The sequence below is a fragment of the Arachis hypogaea genome, chromosome 6 (assembly GCF_003086295.3).
Source record: "Arachis hypogaea cultivar Tifrunner chromosome 6, arahy.Tifrunner.gnm2.J5K5, whole genome shotgun sequence".
Classification (NCBI taxonomy): domain Eukaryota; kingdom Viridiplantae; phylum Streptophyta; class Magnoliopsida; order Fabales; family Fabaceae; genus Arachis; species Arachis hypogaea.
The window spans coordinates 107,590,899-107,609,281 of record NC_092041.1 but is presented as its reverse complement, the minus strand read 5'-3'; the positions used below and the strand labels follow the sequence as shown (position 1 = coordinate 107,609,281).

The 18,383-nt window shown below is 35.7% G+C and overlaps 2 protein-coding genes across 2 annotated transcripts; both read right to left on the bottom strand.

Annotated features, from left to right (window-relative positions):
* Positions 1–237: 237 nt before the first annotated feature.
* LOC112697432 (probable protein phosphatase 2C 76) lies at positions 238–6,962 on the bottom strand. The gene is made up of 9 exons (XM_025750607.3): positions 6,496–6,962; positions 5,726–5,989; positions 4,261–4,388; positions 4,065–4,163; positions 3,793–3,951; positions 3,381–3,467; positions 2,597–2,688; positions 1,418–1,492; positions 238–826 (listed from the first exon to the last, which is right to left on the bottom strand). The coding sequence occupies exons 2-9, from the start codon at positions 5,974–5,976 to the stop codon at positions 515–517; spliced, it is 1,203 nt and encodes a 400-aa protein (XP_025606392.1). The 5' UTR covers positions 5,977–5,989; positions 6,496–6,962; the 3' UTR covers positions 238–514.
* A 7,025-nt stretch (positions 6,963–13,987) lies between these two features.
* LOC114924144 (uncharacterized) lies at positions 13,988–15,623 on the bottom strand. Its single transcript, XM_029287424.1, has 4 exons — positions 15,190–15,623; positions 14,683–15,094; positions 14,296–14,544; positions 13,988–14,095 (listed from the first exon to the last, which is right to left on the bottom strand). The coding sequence occupies exons 1-4, from the start codon at positions 15,621–15,623 to the stop codon at positions 13,988–13,990; spliced, it is 1,203 nt and encodes a 400-aa protein (XP_029143257.1).
* Between the last annotated feature and the right edge of the window lie 2,760 nt (positions 15,624–18,383).

The following is an 18,383-nucleotide window of genomic DNA, read 5'->3' as shown; positions in this document are numbered from 1 at the left end:
CACACGTTAATGAAAACAAATTAACTTGGGAATCTGGAGAGAAGATCGATCATACCTCTTCAAGTAAAATTGTAATAATAAATATAATTTGTAGTAAGATTAATTTATCTCAATTTGAAAGTGACATCAATCTGGTAACAAAATTCACCCCTACTGAATCCAAGGTAGCACTGTAGCAGGAAAAGAAATTTTTCGTGAAACCGATAACCATGCAATTTAGGGAACTCCAATCACCCATTAAAAGAGAAAAAATGCACACTGCATTTATTAGATCAAAACAAAATACCAAATTGATGCCTCTACAAACAATAAACTTAAATAGATATGGACAAATGCTGCAACCAGTTTTAAAGATCATAAAACCAAAATCAGAATACACGAGAGACTAAGATTACAAATACTAATGAATAAACAAATCGCTTGTTATCATGCACAGTGAGCCACCATGCATATCCTCACCTCGGTGTTCATTCGACTTTACCCCCAAAAGATCTAAACAATGCATTTGCGCTTTTCAAGTAGACTCCCCTTGCTTGACACTAGCTGATGCCGCTTCTGTTCTGTCGGGAACGGTGGCATCTGCTTTGTTCCTCTCTTGCTTGACACTAGCTGATGCCACTTCTGCTTTGTCAGGAACAGCGGTATCTACTTTGTCAGGAACAATAGCATCTACTTTGTCAGTACCAATAGGTTCTGTTCTGTCATGATGGAAGCGCACCACAATGCATGTAATGTTATCTGCACTGCCACGAGAAAATGCTGCTTCTGTTAACTTACGAGCAGCTGCCTCAGGCTCCTCTTCTGTGCAAGCAAGAGCAATGGCATCCTGCGAACAAACATTAGACAGGTGACTTCAGGAAGAACAATAATCACACATCGTTGAGAGAGAAAGGGTGGGGATGGGTCGGTTTAAATGAATAACCCAAAGATTTTGGTTCCATTCTACCGGACAAACAATAAATCTTAAATAAAGCAAACACTCTAACTCCCAGTCTTTATAGCTTCAATAACCAGTCTGTATCTCGCATCACTCTCGCTACATTCCAGAGGGCATAGCATACAAGGGCAAGGACGAAGAGGTCACAACTCAACAGCTCAGTACAGAACATACTATTTGTTTAATCATTCCCCTCCGACCTTAGCTTCTAATTTTAGTATTTTATGATAGGTAATCCTTTATAGTCAATCAAACATTATTGCTCAAAAGTCAAAACATGGTATTTCATGACAGGTTCAGTAATAGTTAACTAAAACAGGCAACTGTATACTCATTCTTTTAACCCCGATTCTTTTACCACCTATATAAACTATCAGGATGCTCCACACCTGCCTGATTAGAAAAGAATTTACAGCATAAAGTATGTGGAGACGAATGCAACAAAGAATTCAACCTATGAAGGAAAGGAGGACAGCTTACATCATTTGGTACTACATCCCAAAGTCCATCACTTGCAAGAATCAGCAATTCAGTTTGTTCATCTATCTCCTGGTCCTGAAAATAAACCAGGCTATGAATTTAATTCTCAAAATCTCCAGACTAAGCAAATTATTAAAGTAGCCGAACAAATAAAAAACTTCACAATAAATCAAATTATCAAAAGCTGCACAACTGTCTTAAAATAGAAACACCATGCTTAACATCTCAAATGGAAAATGTAACTAGGATTGAGGAGAACTGGAATAGTTAACAAAGGGGGAGAGGGATTGGGTACATTTTATCAATTCAGAATCAGAGATGATTGAGCAAATCTCTGTTTATAATTTTTTTTGGGTATCAAGCATCGATCAAAGAATGTAACAATTTTTTAAAGTGATGGTTATTATGGATCAGAAAGTATAATACTATTATTCCAACTGTATAATTTTGTAATTCTGAGTTTTCTTCTTCCTCCCTCACGTTTTGTTTTCAACACAGCCAGAAGTAAACAAATCATACACAACATACTAAGCTTGAAAGCTGGAACCAATTGAGGAAAATTTTCCCCTTTTACTGACGAGATACAGCTGGTCTATTGTCATCAAATTATACACACTGGATTTCAACTATGTACGAAGTATTTACTATAACCCTTCCCTTATTATAACCTTTTTTCTTTTCCTATTTCCTAAATCCTAGGATAAGATCCCTAGCACATGGCAATATTACCATGTTTCTAAGGGTTCTAATTAATCTAGTAGCAGGAAACCTCTCCACTCGCAGGGGGTAACACTCCAGGTCATCTGCATTAAGCTACCTCTCTATTTCCTAAATGTTGCCATCTTTTCCACAACTTGATGCATTTTTATTGTTACGAAAATTAATAAAAATAAGAAATTAAAAAAAATCAGCTCCCTAAACATCAGTAAAATGTAGGGCATATTTAAATTATAACGTGAGCTAAACTTAAGGTCAAGACAACCCATCACTGGCTGACTTGATTGTCCAATGCTAAAAATTTAGGTTACCCCCTTGTAAAATTCAAAAATTAATTGTTTCTGCTAGAGGGCCTCATGAAACATAATATACATTTAATATTAGGATTTTGCATCCATGCTATTAAAATGATTATTAGAGTGAACGATCGCAGGAAATTACACAAGGTAAAGTAAGGATCACCTGGATCTCAGGTTCTGCAACAACAAATTGCTTCAACATACAATTGCCAAAGGCGCGAGACATTGCTAGGACACCTCCTACCCTCCAAGTACCTGACAAACAAAAACACCTGTAAATATCAGTTCCCCAAACTAAATCAATTGATTTATCAAATTCCATCCCTTGGATTGAAAATAAATACCATTCCAATCTAGTACAAGTTGTGAACATGGAATCGTGGATACTACTTGAATACATCAATATGATTTCAATAATATGTTTACTTCATCTATAAATTTGTTTCATAAAAGATGGAACATGTAACATATTTTATTTATCCTAACTCCACAAAGCCCATAACATTGATCTCATTTAACACTTGAACGTCTTAAATTTTGTCCAAAACTTGCAAAAGAAAACTTAATTGATTAAGGATTGAATCAGAGAACTTCTATAATGTTCTGTATTCTCGTGTAAGATTACAAGAGTTAAACACATTTTACAGGTAAAAGGCAACAAAATATTTGGCATGTCCACCACCCTAGCACAATCACACCATTTATATTTTACACCAACTTGGCAACTAAATCCTAACCCATTCAAAACTGTTTCAACACTGAGCCTATGCAAGCTTCCAATGTCAGCACTAATTGATGCAAAACCAGCACTGGTCAAGGACAATGATTATAATATGACCATCAAAGAGTGACCATCCCCATCTTAGAGTAAAGCAAATGGTGCCAGAAGCAGATTATTAAGAACAACTTAAAGAAGCAGTTTGTATTCTGATAATATCACATCTCACCTGCCCACATGACAACACCCCCAGCATTCTCAATTCTCTTCCGTTCATCACTTCTGTTTGGCTTATGATCCTCGGAGAGAGCAATTGCTGCCAAACACAGTAACAGTTGGTTTAATGAATCACACCATAACCAATTCCTAAAATGCATTCAAACGAAACAAACATGAAACTGAAACATAGGTCAAAGAATATCTTCCAAATGACCTCTGTAGTTAAAGTACACTTTTCACCATCAGAATATGGAAACTTCTTTTCTTATTTAGAAGAAGAAAAGAAAAAATGCTGATATTAAACAAATATTATGAAAAGTTGCAACGCAACAGATATCAGAATTTATATCCCACCAAATCCAGTATTATGTTCAATACTGACTATAATCAAAAGAAATCATAAATAGGTCAACTAATAGTACCTTTACCAGCCTTCGATATTATAGTCCTAGAATCTCCAACATTAGCAACATAGAGATGGTTATCAATCAAAACAGCGGTTGAAGCAGTAGAGCCATCATCCCGGAAAGTGTCTTTTTCGGAATCCAGAAATTGAGAATCAGTCCCTTGATACGTTTCACCTGCAGGGTTACATAAGTTAATAATAGCAAAACCAGATTATTGAAAACCAAAATCGTTTGTAGCAGGAAATTGGTTCCAGAACAATAAAAAAATCAACTTAGTGTGAACATACTTATAGCCAATTTGGCATCAGTAAAAAATTTTGGATGCTTCATGAGATTATCAAAGAGGTGCTCTTTCAAATACTCTGCAGCACGAGAACCACCATGACCTGTATGGTATTTGAATTTTTTTTGTTAAATTACAACAGTCACATAATCATCGAGAGCAAAGATCTCCAAGCAAATAATGATGCTGGAAAATCATACCATCAAATATTCCAAATAAGCATACTGAATGACCACCAATCTTCAATGTTTTAATATCATAAAAATCCTCCATCGTTACTCTCTTCCCTCTGAAGCTTGAATACCCACAGCTAAGCCTTCCATCCTCACTGCCAATTGAAAAGTGAAAACATGATGAAGTAAGAACTGTTTTAGCATAATACAATATAGATAGGAAAAGTCACAGACAAGACATGAAATCCGGTCACTCAAGCAAATTTAAATTATTCATTAATGTTATCCCTTAAGCACAATTCAGAACAAAATTTAACATTCAATAAAGATGGATTAAATAACAGAATAACAAGGGCTACTGAGAAGAATTAGGAATTTAACAATTTCCATGATTGCTTGAGTAACTTGTCATTAAAACTCAAGATTCATCCATAATGTAAATTACCTTCCAAAATAAAAGGACAAGGCCTTTTCAAGGTGCTTTACCTAAAAGTATTGAGGGATAAGGAAACTTTTCCCATCTGGTGTTTTATTTACATGTGTGGTTTCGTGATTTTCCCTCCACTCCCCCACCAGGTAGGAATGAAGGCTTTGCAGCAATTTCGCATTTTGCTCTTAGGTTAAGGAGGATTATCCTCCAAGTCCTTTGCAACCTATTCTCTTCATTTAAATGACTTTCATTTTTCATCATATAAAAGGACATTCCAAAGAGATAATTTCTCTCATGGCTCTTCTACTTTTCTTCCCTCCAACCTTTTCCGTATATTTCTCTCAATCAAATGTAGAAAAGATAAACCAACATATCAACATGATGACTTAATCAATTTGCAGGTCTCATCAAGGGACTGCACTCTCCAAATCTCTTCTCCTAGCATGAAATCACTCTGTTACTGCCTTTGATATGCTTATGTGTATAACATCCATTTGCAATTTTGCATATCTTGATGATTCAAACCTCCAAACTGCTCGCAATCTAAGAATACCACCAAAAGGTTAATTTTGGCAGTGATGTTACCTGAATACCCTCCCTGATATGCTTATGTGTATAACACTAAAAAAAGCTAAAAAAGCTGTTTTAGTGAACAAAGTTCATACTAAATCAGAAAGGTGATTTATTTTCAATCTAAAGATCAAACACACACAATTTAGAGAATTGGCAATCATATTTTGGTAATTTGACATCAGTAAAACGAAAGTTCTCTTTGAAATGACCAAGCAAAAGTAAATCTGATTAATTTTCACTTCCGAATAAACATCACTCTATTAGAACGTAAAACTGACTCTCCCAAAAAATCATAATTCTTTTAAATGTACAGTCATACAGGAATCCAAATCCAAGTTAGATGCTGCCATCCTAACTTGACCAAATGTTTCCCCAACATGGTTACCACAGACTACAGCTTATATTCCATCTACAATTATCAAGAAATACATACTTTCTCAACATGTCAACACAAATCATTGAAAGCAAGTTTCTGTGTATCACATTCACCTTTTCCACCCTCCACTTGCAAACCGGCCATCATCGTCTTTCTCTGGCATCATATCCACAAGGGAACCAGCACTTCTTGACACGGAACCCGTATCCACCATCATCACTGTGAATGTCTTAAATTGACGAGTAGGCGAATAAGAAATACTAGGGACAGCTTGCAAACTCCTCCTAGTGTTGTTTATTCTCACTCGTTTGGCAAAGATTCCAGCTTGAACAACCAAAGACCTTACACAACTGCTGCATACCATCTAAACGATCAACCTGCCAATTCACACACAGAACTAACTAAATCAACCCAAAGATTCTCAAATCTCGACGATGATTTAAGCTAATGAAAACGTGGACAAAAAAAGAAATGGAAAACAACAGATTCATCGATTCGCAAATCCACAACTCAGATTCAATCCAGTAAGTCGCGCTAAAAATGGTACCAATCATTATCATCTGACAATAAGCATTCATACTATACGTTCTCGCTGGATCACATTCAATCTATACGTGTTTTAAACTGGTTTCTTCAGGAGGCGTAAAGGGATAATTAGAAGATAAATAAATAAATTTGTTTCATGGAAAGGAAATTCACCAATTCACAAATCCACGAAGACTAAAACCAAAACAATGTGATGACAATAATCACAACCACTATAAATCGATAATAACATCCCATTAAAACATTATTTCTAGTGAACCCATCGAGTAAAATGTTCGAAAATAAATAAAACACAAAAGCTTTGGTTCCTTCGAAAGGGAAGAACGAGAATCAAAACCTGATAGAACGTTCAACTCTCTAAGCTAATGCAACATCGATTCTAAGAAAAAATTGAATGCGACACTGCGATAAAAGTGCGAAAACAGGTGCTGATGGTTCGGGTTTTTGGATCCGAAATGAAAAGGATCAGATCGAATTAAGCAGGAAAATGTGGCGGCCAGTGGGGGATCAAAGAATCAAAAACACGTAAAAGGTTGGGGAGAAGAATCGAGTGCAGATGGTATCTGCAGTTGGAATCTAGAAAGTGGAATCCTAAAAATGAAACCCTAAAAAGAGAAAGAGAGAAGAGTTTCAAGTTTTTAACAGAAGAGTGAATAGAGATTTGGCAAAAGCAACAGAGGAAAAAAAAGGAGAGGAGGAAAAGAGTAACAAGGATGGAGAAAAAGAGTGTGATATATATTGCAACGTGGAATTGTAGAACTTTGCCAAGTGTACATCTCATACTCTCCTTTTTCGGACTGCTACTAATATCCATTAAGGCATTGTTCGAGTTAATTAATAAATTATTATTTGCAAAGGATGAAATGGCATGTAATGGAAGCAGGTGGAATTTTTTAATGGATTTCATTATTTCAATATGAAAATTAAACATGGAATGGAAAAAGCATAGCAAATAATGGGACCAATTCCATCTAATCCCTCCAATTTGTTTAGTGGTGTTCCAACCCGAGAAACCGACGTGATCAAATGAACTTTTAAACCATTTGATTGATTGTAGTAGGTTTTTTTTTTTTTAAATTCAATTCAATTGACTTTATGTGAATTTATAATTAAAAGTTATTAAATAATTTAAATAATTTGACTATATTTTTATCTAATATTTTTTAATTATTAATTTTACGTAAAATTGATTTTACGTACATAAAAAAATTATTTTTTGAGAAATATGATAAAATTATCATAATTTATTATTTTTTATTATTAATTAGTTATTAATATTTAAAAGTATATGATAAAATATATTATTAGATTATTAGATTAAAAAATTAATCCAAAATAATTAAATTAATAACTAAGTAATAAATAAAAATAATAAATTCTGATTATCGTCTAATATTTCTTGTATTTTTCATTTATAAAAAGCCAAACACCAGATAACATAGAATATCAGTTTTACATTAAAAAAAACATTCTATATATTGGACTAATAATAGAAAAGAAGTGTAATATTTGATTACCAAAAATTTTAATAAGTAAAAATAATTTTTTTTTAAGTAAAGGAGCTTAACACAAGAAGGTGAAATACTAAAAGTACAAAAAAAAATTAAACAATAAAGAACAAAGAAAAAACAAAACTTAATTCATAGTCATTTTGGTATTCTCATCAACAATCATTGGAATTAACTAGATACTATTCTTTGTAGTACATAAATAATTTTCGCTACTTCTGTTTCTTGATTCCTAAATATTTTATTATTTTTCATCAGTGTATGTCAGATAATAGCAAAAAAATTAATTAACCACATTTTACGCTCTTCTTTTTTTACATACATTCGTGTCCAGTTCTCAAAATGTTGTTTCATTATCCTTGGAATAGCTCATAATCTATCACAAATAAACAACTACGCACACCACACCTGCTAAGTAAACTCACAATAAAAAAATAAATGGTAAAAATTCTCAACATCTTTTTTATATAATACATATATTATCATTCTAATAAATAACGCCTAACCTACATCATTTCTCTTTAGTATTGACTTTACTAACTAACACAAATAACGCGAATAACTTAATTCGTGAAAGTATTAAACATCTATAAATAGTACTAGTGAAACTATAGTTTGTACTACTTTGACATAGTGTTTTCGCTTGCAAAACCTGCACAAATGAGTTAGTAGAATAAATGTCTGATTTATCAGATTTTTACACAAATCTGTCAGCTCTCTCAATTGTTAATTTGACTTATTATAAGACCTCGTGAAGTTGGTTAACTAGTTTCAACTTCCGTTGGAATAATTTCCTTCACCACTGAAGAATTTCATATCCACTCTAACCCATCCCAAAACCCACAATCTCTTATAACAAATTTGTTTTGGTTTGAGACCAAGAAAAAATTTGGAAAAATGTCCTTCAACACTTCACCTGGTAACCAATCCACAATCGGACACTTCCACCATTTCCTACCCCAAAGACAGTCCTCGAATCATCTTATTTCTTACTTTTTACTCCTTTATCTGTAATTGACATATATCCTTCCATGAACTCTCTGTTGTAAGTATTGTCTGATGAGAAAGCAAAATATTAAGATCTAGATTATTGCAAGAACACACAATCTTCTTTGATAATGGATAATCTTTTCTTAGAAAACCGCCACCACCACTTAAATAAGAGAGTAGTATCTCGAATCACTACATTTTCCACTCCCAACTGTCCTAACTTTTTTGGATCTTTTACTATTTTCCATTTCACTAAGGATATTTCATGTTTGCCATCTTCGTTACTTCAAATGAATCTCCTCTGCAATAAAATTAACTTCTTTGCAACTGCTTTTGGCATCTTATATAAGATGAGATAATACACTGACAAACTATTAAGCATTGATTTAATAAGGACTAACTTACTAGTTTTTTTTTATTGAGAATTTTTGTTTTTCACAAATTGAACTTCTTTTTCACTTTGTCTATTATCGGTTTTCAGGTTTTGACAAATTTTGGGTTTGTTCCCAATAAAATTTCAAGATATTTAATGGGCAAAGATGTTTTCTTACACCCTGTTTTGTCGATTTTTTACAAATCGATGGTGGTTAGATTCTAATAGTTTGAGAGCGAAACCTACTCCTCTTTTGCAGGTACCAGTTTTCTATAAGTGCATCAAAGTGTCTTCAATTAGACAGGTATCAAGATGAAAGATAAATTGAAATTTATAGAATAATAAAAGAACTGAAAATTTAAAGTTTTCGAAAAGAAACAGTACTGAAATCAAAAAAGTTGCGTTGAAATTTAAAGAAAGTAGTAAAATGCCTTCGACTAGGTCAAAGGGCTTTGACATAAAACTAAAAAATACTGTAATGTAAAATTGGACATGGAAATTAAAGAATGCTTGAAAGATAAATTAACTTGAAAAATAAACTTACTTGAAAGATAAAGTTTACTGAAATTTTAAATGGAAAATAAAGACAAATGAAAGGAACCCTACAGATAATTGACTCGAGGCAAACTCAGAAAGTCGCTGAGATGTGAGAGTGCGTGAGTAATTTCTGAAATGAAGTTCCAACCCTTATTTCCTAAAACTTCCTAATATTTATAGCTTTCTTTTTGTAACCGATCATTAATTACACAATGCTGTCTTGCGCACGCACTCCCTGGTAACCGTTCCCACTCTTTGGCTGATAAACGCTTACTTATAAATTCCTCACATGGTAAAAGCCTTCAACTTCTCCGTTTACGTAACTACTCGATCTGCTATTCGAATAATTTTTTCGATTACTTATCTCGAATATTTGTCCGACTAGACTTGTCCGATTCATTAAAGTGTTTTGAAATCGAATCCGTGTCGAGTACCTCCAATCAATGCCTGCACGTGCATCTTTTTGACAACTGCTTACACCTTAATTGACCTCTTCACTACTTCAAACCAACTTACATTAATCGAAAAATATTTTTCGACTAACAAATTGCCCCCTTGGATTAATGTGTTTGTGTTCGATAGCATAATTGGAAGATGAAACACTTAATTCAAATTCAAATTTCAATCTCTTAAATTAGTAATAATTACCATTTAACTTCCCATTAATACTAACCCGCTCGACACGTTTTTCGTGACTTACGCCTTCTCTCTCTACCACTTCGCCTTCTTCGCGAAGTTACTTCTTTTCTCTTTGAATTCCTTTTGCAATAACGGCTACAGTAAAATCCCTTTAAATTCGACACTTCCTGTCTTCGTTGAACTTTCTCAAACCTTTATTCTCTCGATTCCTCTTGCATTTATCCTCTACGCAACCATTATTTCTCAATCCTCAAACTTCAATCTTCTCTGTTCTGCAATGGCCGCCTCATCATCTCATGATACTACTCAAGATAAGGGTAAAGGTCATGTGGTAGCACCACCAACTCCACCAGCCCTTCATGTACTGAACCAAGTCAATGATGAAGTCATTGACGACCTACAATTTCAAATTAATGATACCAGAATCCTAATCCCTTTCACGGTAGGCGAAAATACCCATTGTTTCCTTGGGCCTATTGAATCCTTGGAGAGGGCGAACAAGAAATTACCTTTCTTCCCTAGTGCTCAAGAGGAGGATATGTTGATCAATCAAGCCTTCGATATCTCTTTCTTCATCAATCAGAAACCCTTTAGAAATAACCCAAAGATTAACCCTCGTGGGGTTGACTTCACAGCCTGACATCAACGCCTTGCCCCTACAAAGAACGCTGACTGGGGGGCTCTGGGAATTCAGGAACTACTGAGGCTTTCCCACTTTTCACCTTCAACGCTCCCTTGGATGATTGGAGCTATAACTTGTTTTTGGAACAGGACAACCAACAACTTCCACCTCCCTTGTGGAATGATTAGTATGTCTCTTTTGGATGTGGCCGCTATTACAGGGCTTCCAATAAATCCTCCAAACTGTACTTCTGACATGCAACCCAGGCACCAATACAATGTTGTCTTAACTAATTCTTATAGTGATTTCATTGCTCATAACATGGGTGCAGAGGACACTGCTGTTACAGATGACGAGCATGTAGCCTTTCTGCTCTATTGGCTGAATGCAATTATTTTCTGTTCCCGAAGCGTTCAGATGTCAAAGTTTTTCCTTCCTCTGGCTACTCTGCTTCATGAAGGAAATATTCTTAATTTTGCAAAACTTCTTTTAGGGCATGTTTTCGAAGAGTTTGGTCAATTCGTACATTGTCTCTGAGACAATAGTATGATTAGTACAGGTGGCCCTCTCTAGCTTCTTCAGTTATGGCTTAATGCCATTTTTGAAAAGTTTATGACAAAGTCTGGAGTTAGCGCTACTGACAAACAGCGCATCGAAGGCTTCCGATTGGCTGATTACAAGCCTAATTCCCCAAATATACAATCGGACGAAGATCGATTTTGGGCTGTTTTTTCTCTCTTTCATTTCTGTAAAGATTTTTACAATAACAACCTCAATTTTGCTCCTTTTATGCGTCGAAATTGTGGTCCTGCATGGCTTGATCTTTTACTCTTCCCAAATGACATCGAGAAAAATGAACTTGCGAATCGGAATTGGACAAACTTGCTAGCTGTCCAAATAATTCCTACATGGCTGCCCCAACACAAAAAGGAAAAGTTCAAAGTGACCCTGTATGCCCCTCATTTTACAGCCAGGCAACTGGGCTTTTCTCAAGCCATTCCAACTCTGCTGCCTCGAAACAATAACTCATTCTGCCACATCACTCTGACTTCACAAGAAGAACTCGATGCTTACCTCTTAAAGAATCAACAACACAGGGAGCGTTTCAATTTCCTTGTTTATGATCGCAGCTCATATATCGCCAATTCCTGCCTTGAATGGTGGACTGCTTATTACTCTAGGTACAATCATACTTTAGAGGAAATTCACCAATCTGCTATTCGAACAGCCCTAGTTGTTGAAGGTTCTCCGAAAAGAACTCAAAAAAGAAAAGCTGACACCACAACCTCATCACGACAACCACAACATAAGAGTCGAAGAACTCCTACCAGGATTTCTAGAAGGGTAACCATTTCTATACATGCTCATGCACTTTAAATCGAAATATTCTGAGAATCACATTTACTTAACAACTCTTGATTTTAATTTTTCATCAGTTACGGTTACAACCGTCAAGTGAAAGCTCTCATGGAAATGAGCAAACCATCCGGAACATCCTTGCTGCTTCCTCTCAATTGGAGGATACAGCTAATTCAGATCGTGGTCCTCAATTAATTCGAAAACCAAGACTCATTCTAGTAATACTATCATTTCTACATGTGTTTCATTTAAGTTAAAATAAATCTTAACTTATAACTGTGTACCTTTCATATCAGCCCACCACTGTTGCTCACTCTATCACATCTCCTTTGGCATCTAATCAGCCACTTTTACAACAACATCATGATCAGAACACTCCACATCTCATGATTCGATCCAAGGCACAGGGTCTGTTGAACCGCTACAGATTGCTTTTCCACCTTCCGCTGGGACACAAGTGATTGATTTGACAAAGGACCTTCTACAGCGTTATCCAACACATACTCAAATCTCTTGTCCAACCTCACCAACCAACCAGGCTACCTTTTCTGCTGAGAACCAAGTAGCCCCAGACTCTAACTCTGTCTCTCAAGTTGTTGAAACTACCAATTCAGATTCGCTTCGATCTAAAGTCTTAGAAACTCCTCAAGGATTCTCTAGTCCCCCGCAACAGGCTGAATTTCAAACTCCCCCTAGACAAGGATCTGGAAACTTGGGTGCTTCTACTACACCTACAAGTGCTACATTGGCCAGCCTAATCTCTGTCTTAAATCAAGTCATCCGGACGAAGTGCCTGTACCTGTCCCAATACTTCCAAGACCTTCTGCAACTAGTCCTTCATTCGAGTTGACTGTTGATACTCGAGAACAACTTCGGTCACTTCTTAAACTCTTGGATCATCTACCTGCTACACGGATCAATGATGCAATTCTCAACCAGCTTTTATCTGATCTTTTAAATTCTGCCCTTGAACTCCCGGCTTCTACTCCATATTCTGCCATACTCCAACAATTCATACAACTTGCCAACAATAGCGTAGCTTTCCAAAATAAACTCCAAGAGATCGAAAACGAGGAAGCTAAGATTAAAACTGAAGTAGAAGATTGTGTCGTAGCCCTTCAACCAATCAAAGCTTCCCGTGAAAAATTCGATCTAAGAAACTCTCATGCTATTTCTATTTAGGCTTTTTATGACAAAGAAGAGGTAAAACTCGAAACAGAATTAGTCCAGATCAATGAAAAGCTTACCAAAATACGCAAGAGACGAGCTGATATAACCATACCTCTAACTACTGCCCAGCAAGAACAACAATATCTCATCCAATAAATTGTTTCAATCGAGAACAAGCAAGAAGAATATTAGAAACAACTTGAGAAGGTCCAATTCGACAAGTTCAAGCATGTTGAGGCACTTTCAACTTTGGACAATAAAAGGGCAAAGCTACGCTTAAACTTGGCAAAACTTCTGGCGCCTTACACTTCTTAGGTTTTAGTATTTGTAATACTTTCCTTTCCTTTTGGACTTATGCACTGTGACTTTAATTTGGCAAACAAAAATATTGCTTTACGTATTTTCCATTAATCGAGTCAATTAGATGTCCCGATTCGATATCTTTGATTCAATATGCATTTTCCGAATACAATCCTATCACTTGGAAAGGACCTTCCCAAGTATGGGACCATTTGCCAAGAAATACCGATTTCTTTTCTATTGGCAAAATAACCTTTAAAACCAACTCACTTATACTGAAATACTTTTCTCTTATTCGACGATTATAACTTCGAACAACACTTTCTTTTTTTCAAATCATACTCTCAAGTGCCAGGATTTGCTCTGAATCTAATTCATTCAACTCATCAAACATTGCATTCCAGTAATCATCAACTGGCAAATCATTTTGTTCAACACTCTTAAAGTATTTAAATTAATTTCTAATGGTAACACTGCATCATGGCCATAAACCAATTTATAGGGTGAAGTATTTGTTGACCCCCTTGGTGAATTTCGATAAACCCATAATACTTGACTTAAAATTTCATGTCACGTTCGGGGTCTATTCCCGATAAGCTTCTTTATCAAACTAATTAAGATCTTGTTTGCTGCCTCTACCCGCCCATTAGCCTGTGCATAATAAGGAGTTGAGGTAACCATATTGATATTCCTCGAAGTTACAAAATTTTTAATTCGCTGACCAGTAAACATAGCTCCTTGATCAGTACTTAATGTTTGAGGAATTCCAAATCGATGAATAATATGTTCCTCAATAAAGTCTAATATTTCATTTTGACCAACTTCTATTAGGGGAATTGCTTCAACCCACTTTGTGAAGTAATCAATTGCTACCAAGATAAATTTATGCTGTTTCGATGAAGGAAGGTGAATTAACCCAATCAGATCCAAAGCCCAACCTCTAAACGGCTATGGTTTTATGATCAAGTGCAGTTCAGATGCTGGGATCTATTGTATTGACCCATGCTTTTGACACTCCTGACATGCCTTTGCATAATCAATATAATCTTTTATCATGGACGACCAATACACATGATTGCGATATAACACCCATTTCATCTTTTTTTCAGCTTGATGGGCACCACATATCCCATTATGGACTTTGTCCAAAGCAATATTTTGATCATCTTGGCCTAAACATCTTGACAAACTCCCATCGATCCCTTTCTTATATAACTCATCAGCCATCAAGACAAAATTTATTGCTCGCAATTTTATCTTTTTATCGATTGGAATACGGAGATTCCTTAAATACTGAGTAATAGGCTTTCTCCAATCAGTATCTTCCCGTTCTTCTATACACAAAACCTCTCTTTCATTCGCAGGCACTAATATTTGATGGATACTAGCCAATTTTTTAAGAGTTTCTGGACCAATTCTATATCTCGAAGCTATTTGGCTAATTCATTAGCAATTTCATTATGAATCCTTGGGATGTGAAACAAAGAAACTTTTCGAAAGGAGGTTAACAACTCCCAAGCAGTTGTTAAATACTTTTGCAATTTCTCATTATTGCATTTAAACTCTTTCGATAACTGCTTTAGAACCAACTGAGAATCCCCCAGTATTTGAACTTCTAAAGCCCCTTTACTAATTAATATTTCTAAACCCAAAATCAAAGCTTCGTATTCTGCCACATTATTCGAGCAAGGATATTTTAATTCAAACAAGAATTCTGATGGAATCCCCTCTAGTGAGATTATAAGAATCCCAACCCTTGCACCATTTTTATGCTTCGATCCATCAAAATATAACTTCCAATAAGCGACTTCAATATCGATTACATTTGCCCCCTGGTCATTCAGGTCCTTCGAATTATTCGCAAGAAAATCTGCAATGACCTGACCTTTCACAGCTTTGGCTGGGACGTATTGTAAATCAAACTCTATCAAGGCTAGCATCTGTTTTTCTAAATGTCCTCGTAACATTGGAAAACTTTATATATTTGATGAGATCAGTTTGTGCTATAACATTCACCGATTTAGCCACCATATAACATTTTAGTTTCATATAGGCATAATATAAAGACAAACACAATTTCTCTATCGGGGAATATCTTGTTTTGATATCAGTTAGAACTCAACTAAGGTAATAAACTGCCCGTTCATGCCCATTCTCATCATCTTGGACTAACATACACCCAATTGTGTTTATAGATGCTGCAATGTATAATTTTAAGGGCTCATGCGGACAAATATTCACTATAATTGGAGCCTTAGACAAATAAGTTTTAATCGAATCGAAGGCTAATTGATGCTCATCTGTCCATTCGAACTGTGATTCATTCTTTAGTTTTACTAAAGGTGCAAACACTCGAGTTCAATCAGAAAGATTTGAGATGAACCTTCTGAGGTAATTCACTTTTCCCAGGAAAGACTGCCCTTCTTTTTTTTTATTTGGGCGCAGACAATGCTAATATTGCATCTGCTTTATCAATTGCAATTCCTTTTTTATGAACAACAAAATCTAGGAAATTTTTGGCTGACACACCAAAAGCACATTTTAAAGGATTCATCTTTAATCCCTTTTTTCATGGTAGCAAATGCCTTTCTTAAATGCTCAATGTGTTGATTTACTGAAATCAATTTGACCATAACGTCGTCGATATATGCCTCCATAAATTTTCCAATAAACTCATGGAATATAGCATTCATTGCTCACTAGTACGTTGCACTAGCATTTTTTAAACCAAAAGGCATAACTACCCATTCATAAGTTCCCAATGCCCTTGGATAACGAAAGGCAGTTTTGGACACATCATCTTCTGCAATGAAGATTTAGTTATATCTTGAATAACCATCCATGAAACTTAAGATTTCGTTTCCTACTGCAGAATCGATCAACATATTTGCAATTGGCATAAAGTATTCATCTTTTGGAGTAGCATTATTCAAATCTCAAAAATTAATGCATACTCTCAGCTTCCCATTTTCTTCATTATGGGAATAATATTCAAAACCCACTCCACATATCATGCATTTTGAATAAATTTCGCTTTAATCAAGCGCTCTATTTCTTTTTTAATCTTTTGATTGATTTCTGGAACAAATCGTCGTGGAGTTTGCTTCACAAGTCTAGCATTTGGTTTTAATGCTAACCGATGTTCCACAAGTGAATGATCGAGACCGGGCATCTCATAATAATCCCAAGCAAAACAATCTTTAAACTCATATAAAAGATGGAAAAGTTCAGTTCGAAAAGGATCAACCAGATCTTTACAGATATAAGTGATTTGAACGTCATCGGAAGTCCCATAATTAATTTCTTCTAAGGGATCCTGAGATTCAAAGCCTTTGTAAGGTTCACCATCTTTTACTGAATGCTTTTCGAAACCCAAAGGTTCTAAATCATAGATGCAATCAAAAGTGAAATCAACAACTTCCTTAGAAATAGGAAAAACTTGATCATTTATTAAATTAGCATTTCTTCGATTTTCAACACAATGCGCCTCTACTACTAAATCGGCAGTTTGGCTTGCAGCATCACTTTCATTACATAAAGAAGAAACATGTAAACTATAACTAAACTCAACCGAAGATATCGAGTTAATACAACTACTATTTTAAGAACTTCTAACCCTACGTGATTCTATTTCATCAGAAGAATCATCTTTATTTTCTACAGGAAGAAAATTAATTAAATAATTATGCAAAGTTACCAGGTCATGGAAAACTTTCTCAACCTGGTCCATAGGGCAATCTTTCAGGAGATCTTCAAAAAGGACCATCCCAGCCAGTTGGAGCGAAATTCAACTCTGGGTAACGCAACTTTACTGACAGACCTTCCGAGGACAACTAATAACCTTCACAAGTATAAGAGTTCAGTGTCCTATCGACATTCAAAGGCTTCAACTTAGGATTATACATCCTGAAATCAACATGCAGTTGTTCGACATAAAGGTTCGAATCTGCCTTAATGACTTCAGGCTTTGCATCCTTCGTCCAAAGAAGAACACTTTGATGCACGGTAGAAGGTACAACCTCAACACCATGAATCCAATCTTGCCCCAACAAGGCATTATAACTTGCTTTTGATGGAACCACCACAAGCACCGTGTTTCGCTTGGATGATCCAACCTTTACACTTAGAGTAACCAGCCCTTTTGCTGGAGTCGAAGTCCCACTAAAGTCCATCACGGCAATGTTTGTGGGGACCAAATTATTAGGATACTTTCCTACCTTTATTAACATTCTCTCTAGCAAAAGAATGATTGCTGCCCTACCATCGATCAAGACTTTGTTTACTTTGATCCCTCTCAAAGTAGTGGTCATATAGAGCGGGCGGAGATGAGACATTTGTTTTTTAGTAGGCCGAAGAAAATACCCCAGCTCATCTTCAATTTAGATGGAGGAAAAAGCTTCCTCATCCTCCATATCATAATCTTCCTCTGGGTCGCCTTCGTATTCCCCCAGATACTCAGTTGGAATAATCGAAATCGTTCCAATCATATCGTCATCCCCTTCTTCGAAGTATTCCTCATCGACATCAACTTCTTTACCTTTGTCGACCCCTGAATATTGGGCTATTACTTTGCCCTTTCCCATCTTTGCAGGAGATGGAATTCTCTTTGGACAAGTCTCTCCATTGAAAGGAAAGACAATTTGGGAATGCACAGAAGGCGTTGCCCCCTTGCTTACTTATGCCTGAGGCTTCTTATTTTGATTGAAGTTTCTTCTTCCTTCTCTACC

What these genes read in the sequence shown, in the direction of transcription:
- LOC112697432 (XM_025750607.3), bottom strand. Translation starts at nt 5,976, where the DNA reads ATGGTATGCAGCAGTTGTGTAAGGTCTTTGGTTGTTCAAGCTGGAATC. An exon ending in GCAAGTGGAGGGTGGAAAAG is followed by an intron (nt 4,389 to 5,725) that starts GTGAATGTGATA and finishes TTCAATTGGCAG; the next exon opens with TGAGGATGGAAGGCTTAGCT. An exon ending in CTTATTTGGAATATTTGATG is followed by an intron (nt 4,164 to 4,260) that starts GTATGATTTTCC and finishes AATACCATACAG; the next exon opens with GTCATGGTGGTTCTCGTGCT.
- LOC114924144 (XM_029287424.1), bottom strand. Translation starts at nt 15,623, where the DNA reads ATGTTACGAGGACATTTAGAAAAACAGATGCTAGCCTTGATAGAGTTT. An exon ending in ATTATATTGATTATGCAAAG is followed by an intron (nt 14,545 to 14,682) that starts GCATGTCAGGAG and finishes TCATCGAAACAG; the next exon opens with CATAAATTTATCTTGGTAGC. An exon ending in ATGCACAGGCTAATGGGCGG is followed by an intron (nt 14,096 to 14,295) that starts GTAGAGGCAGCA and finishes AAATACTTTAAG; the next exon opens with AGTGTTGAACAAAATGATTT.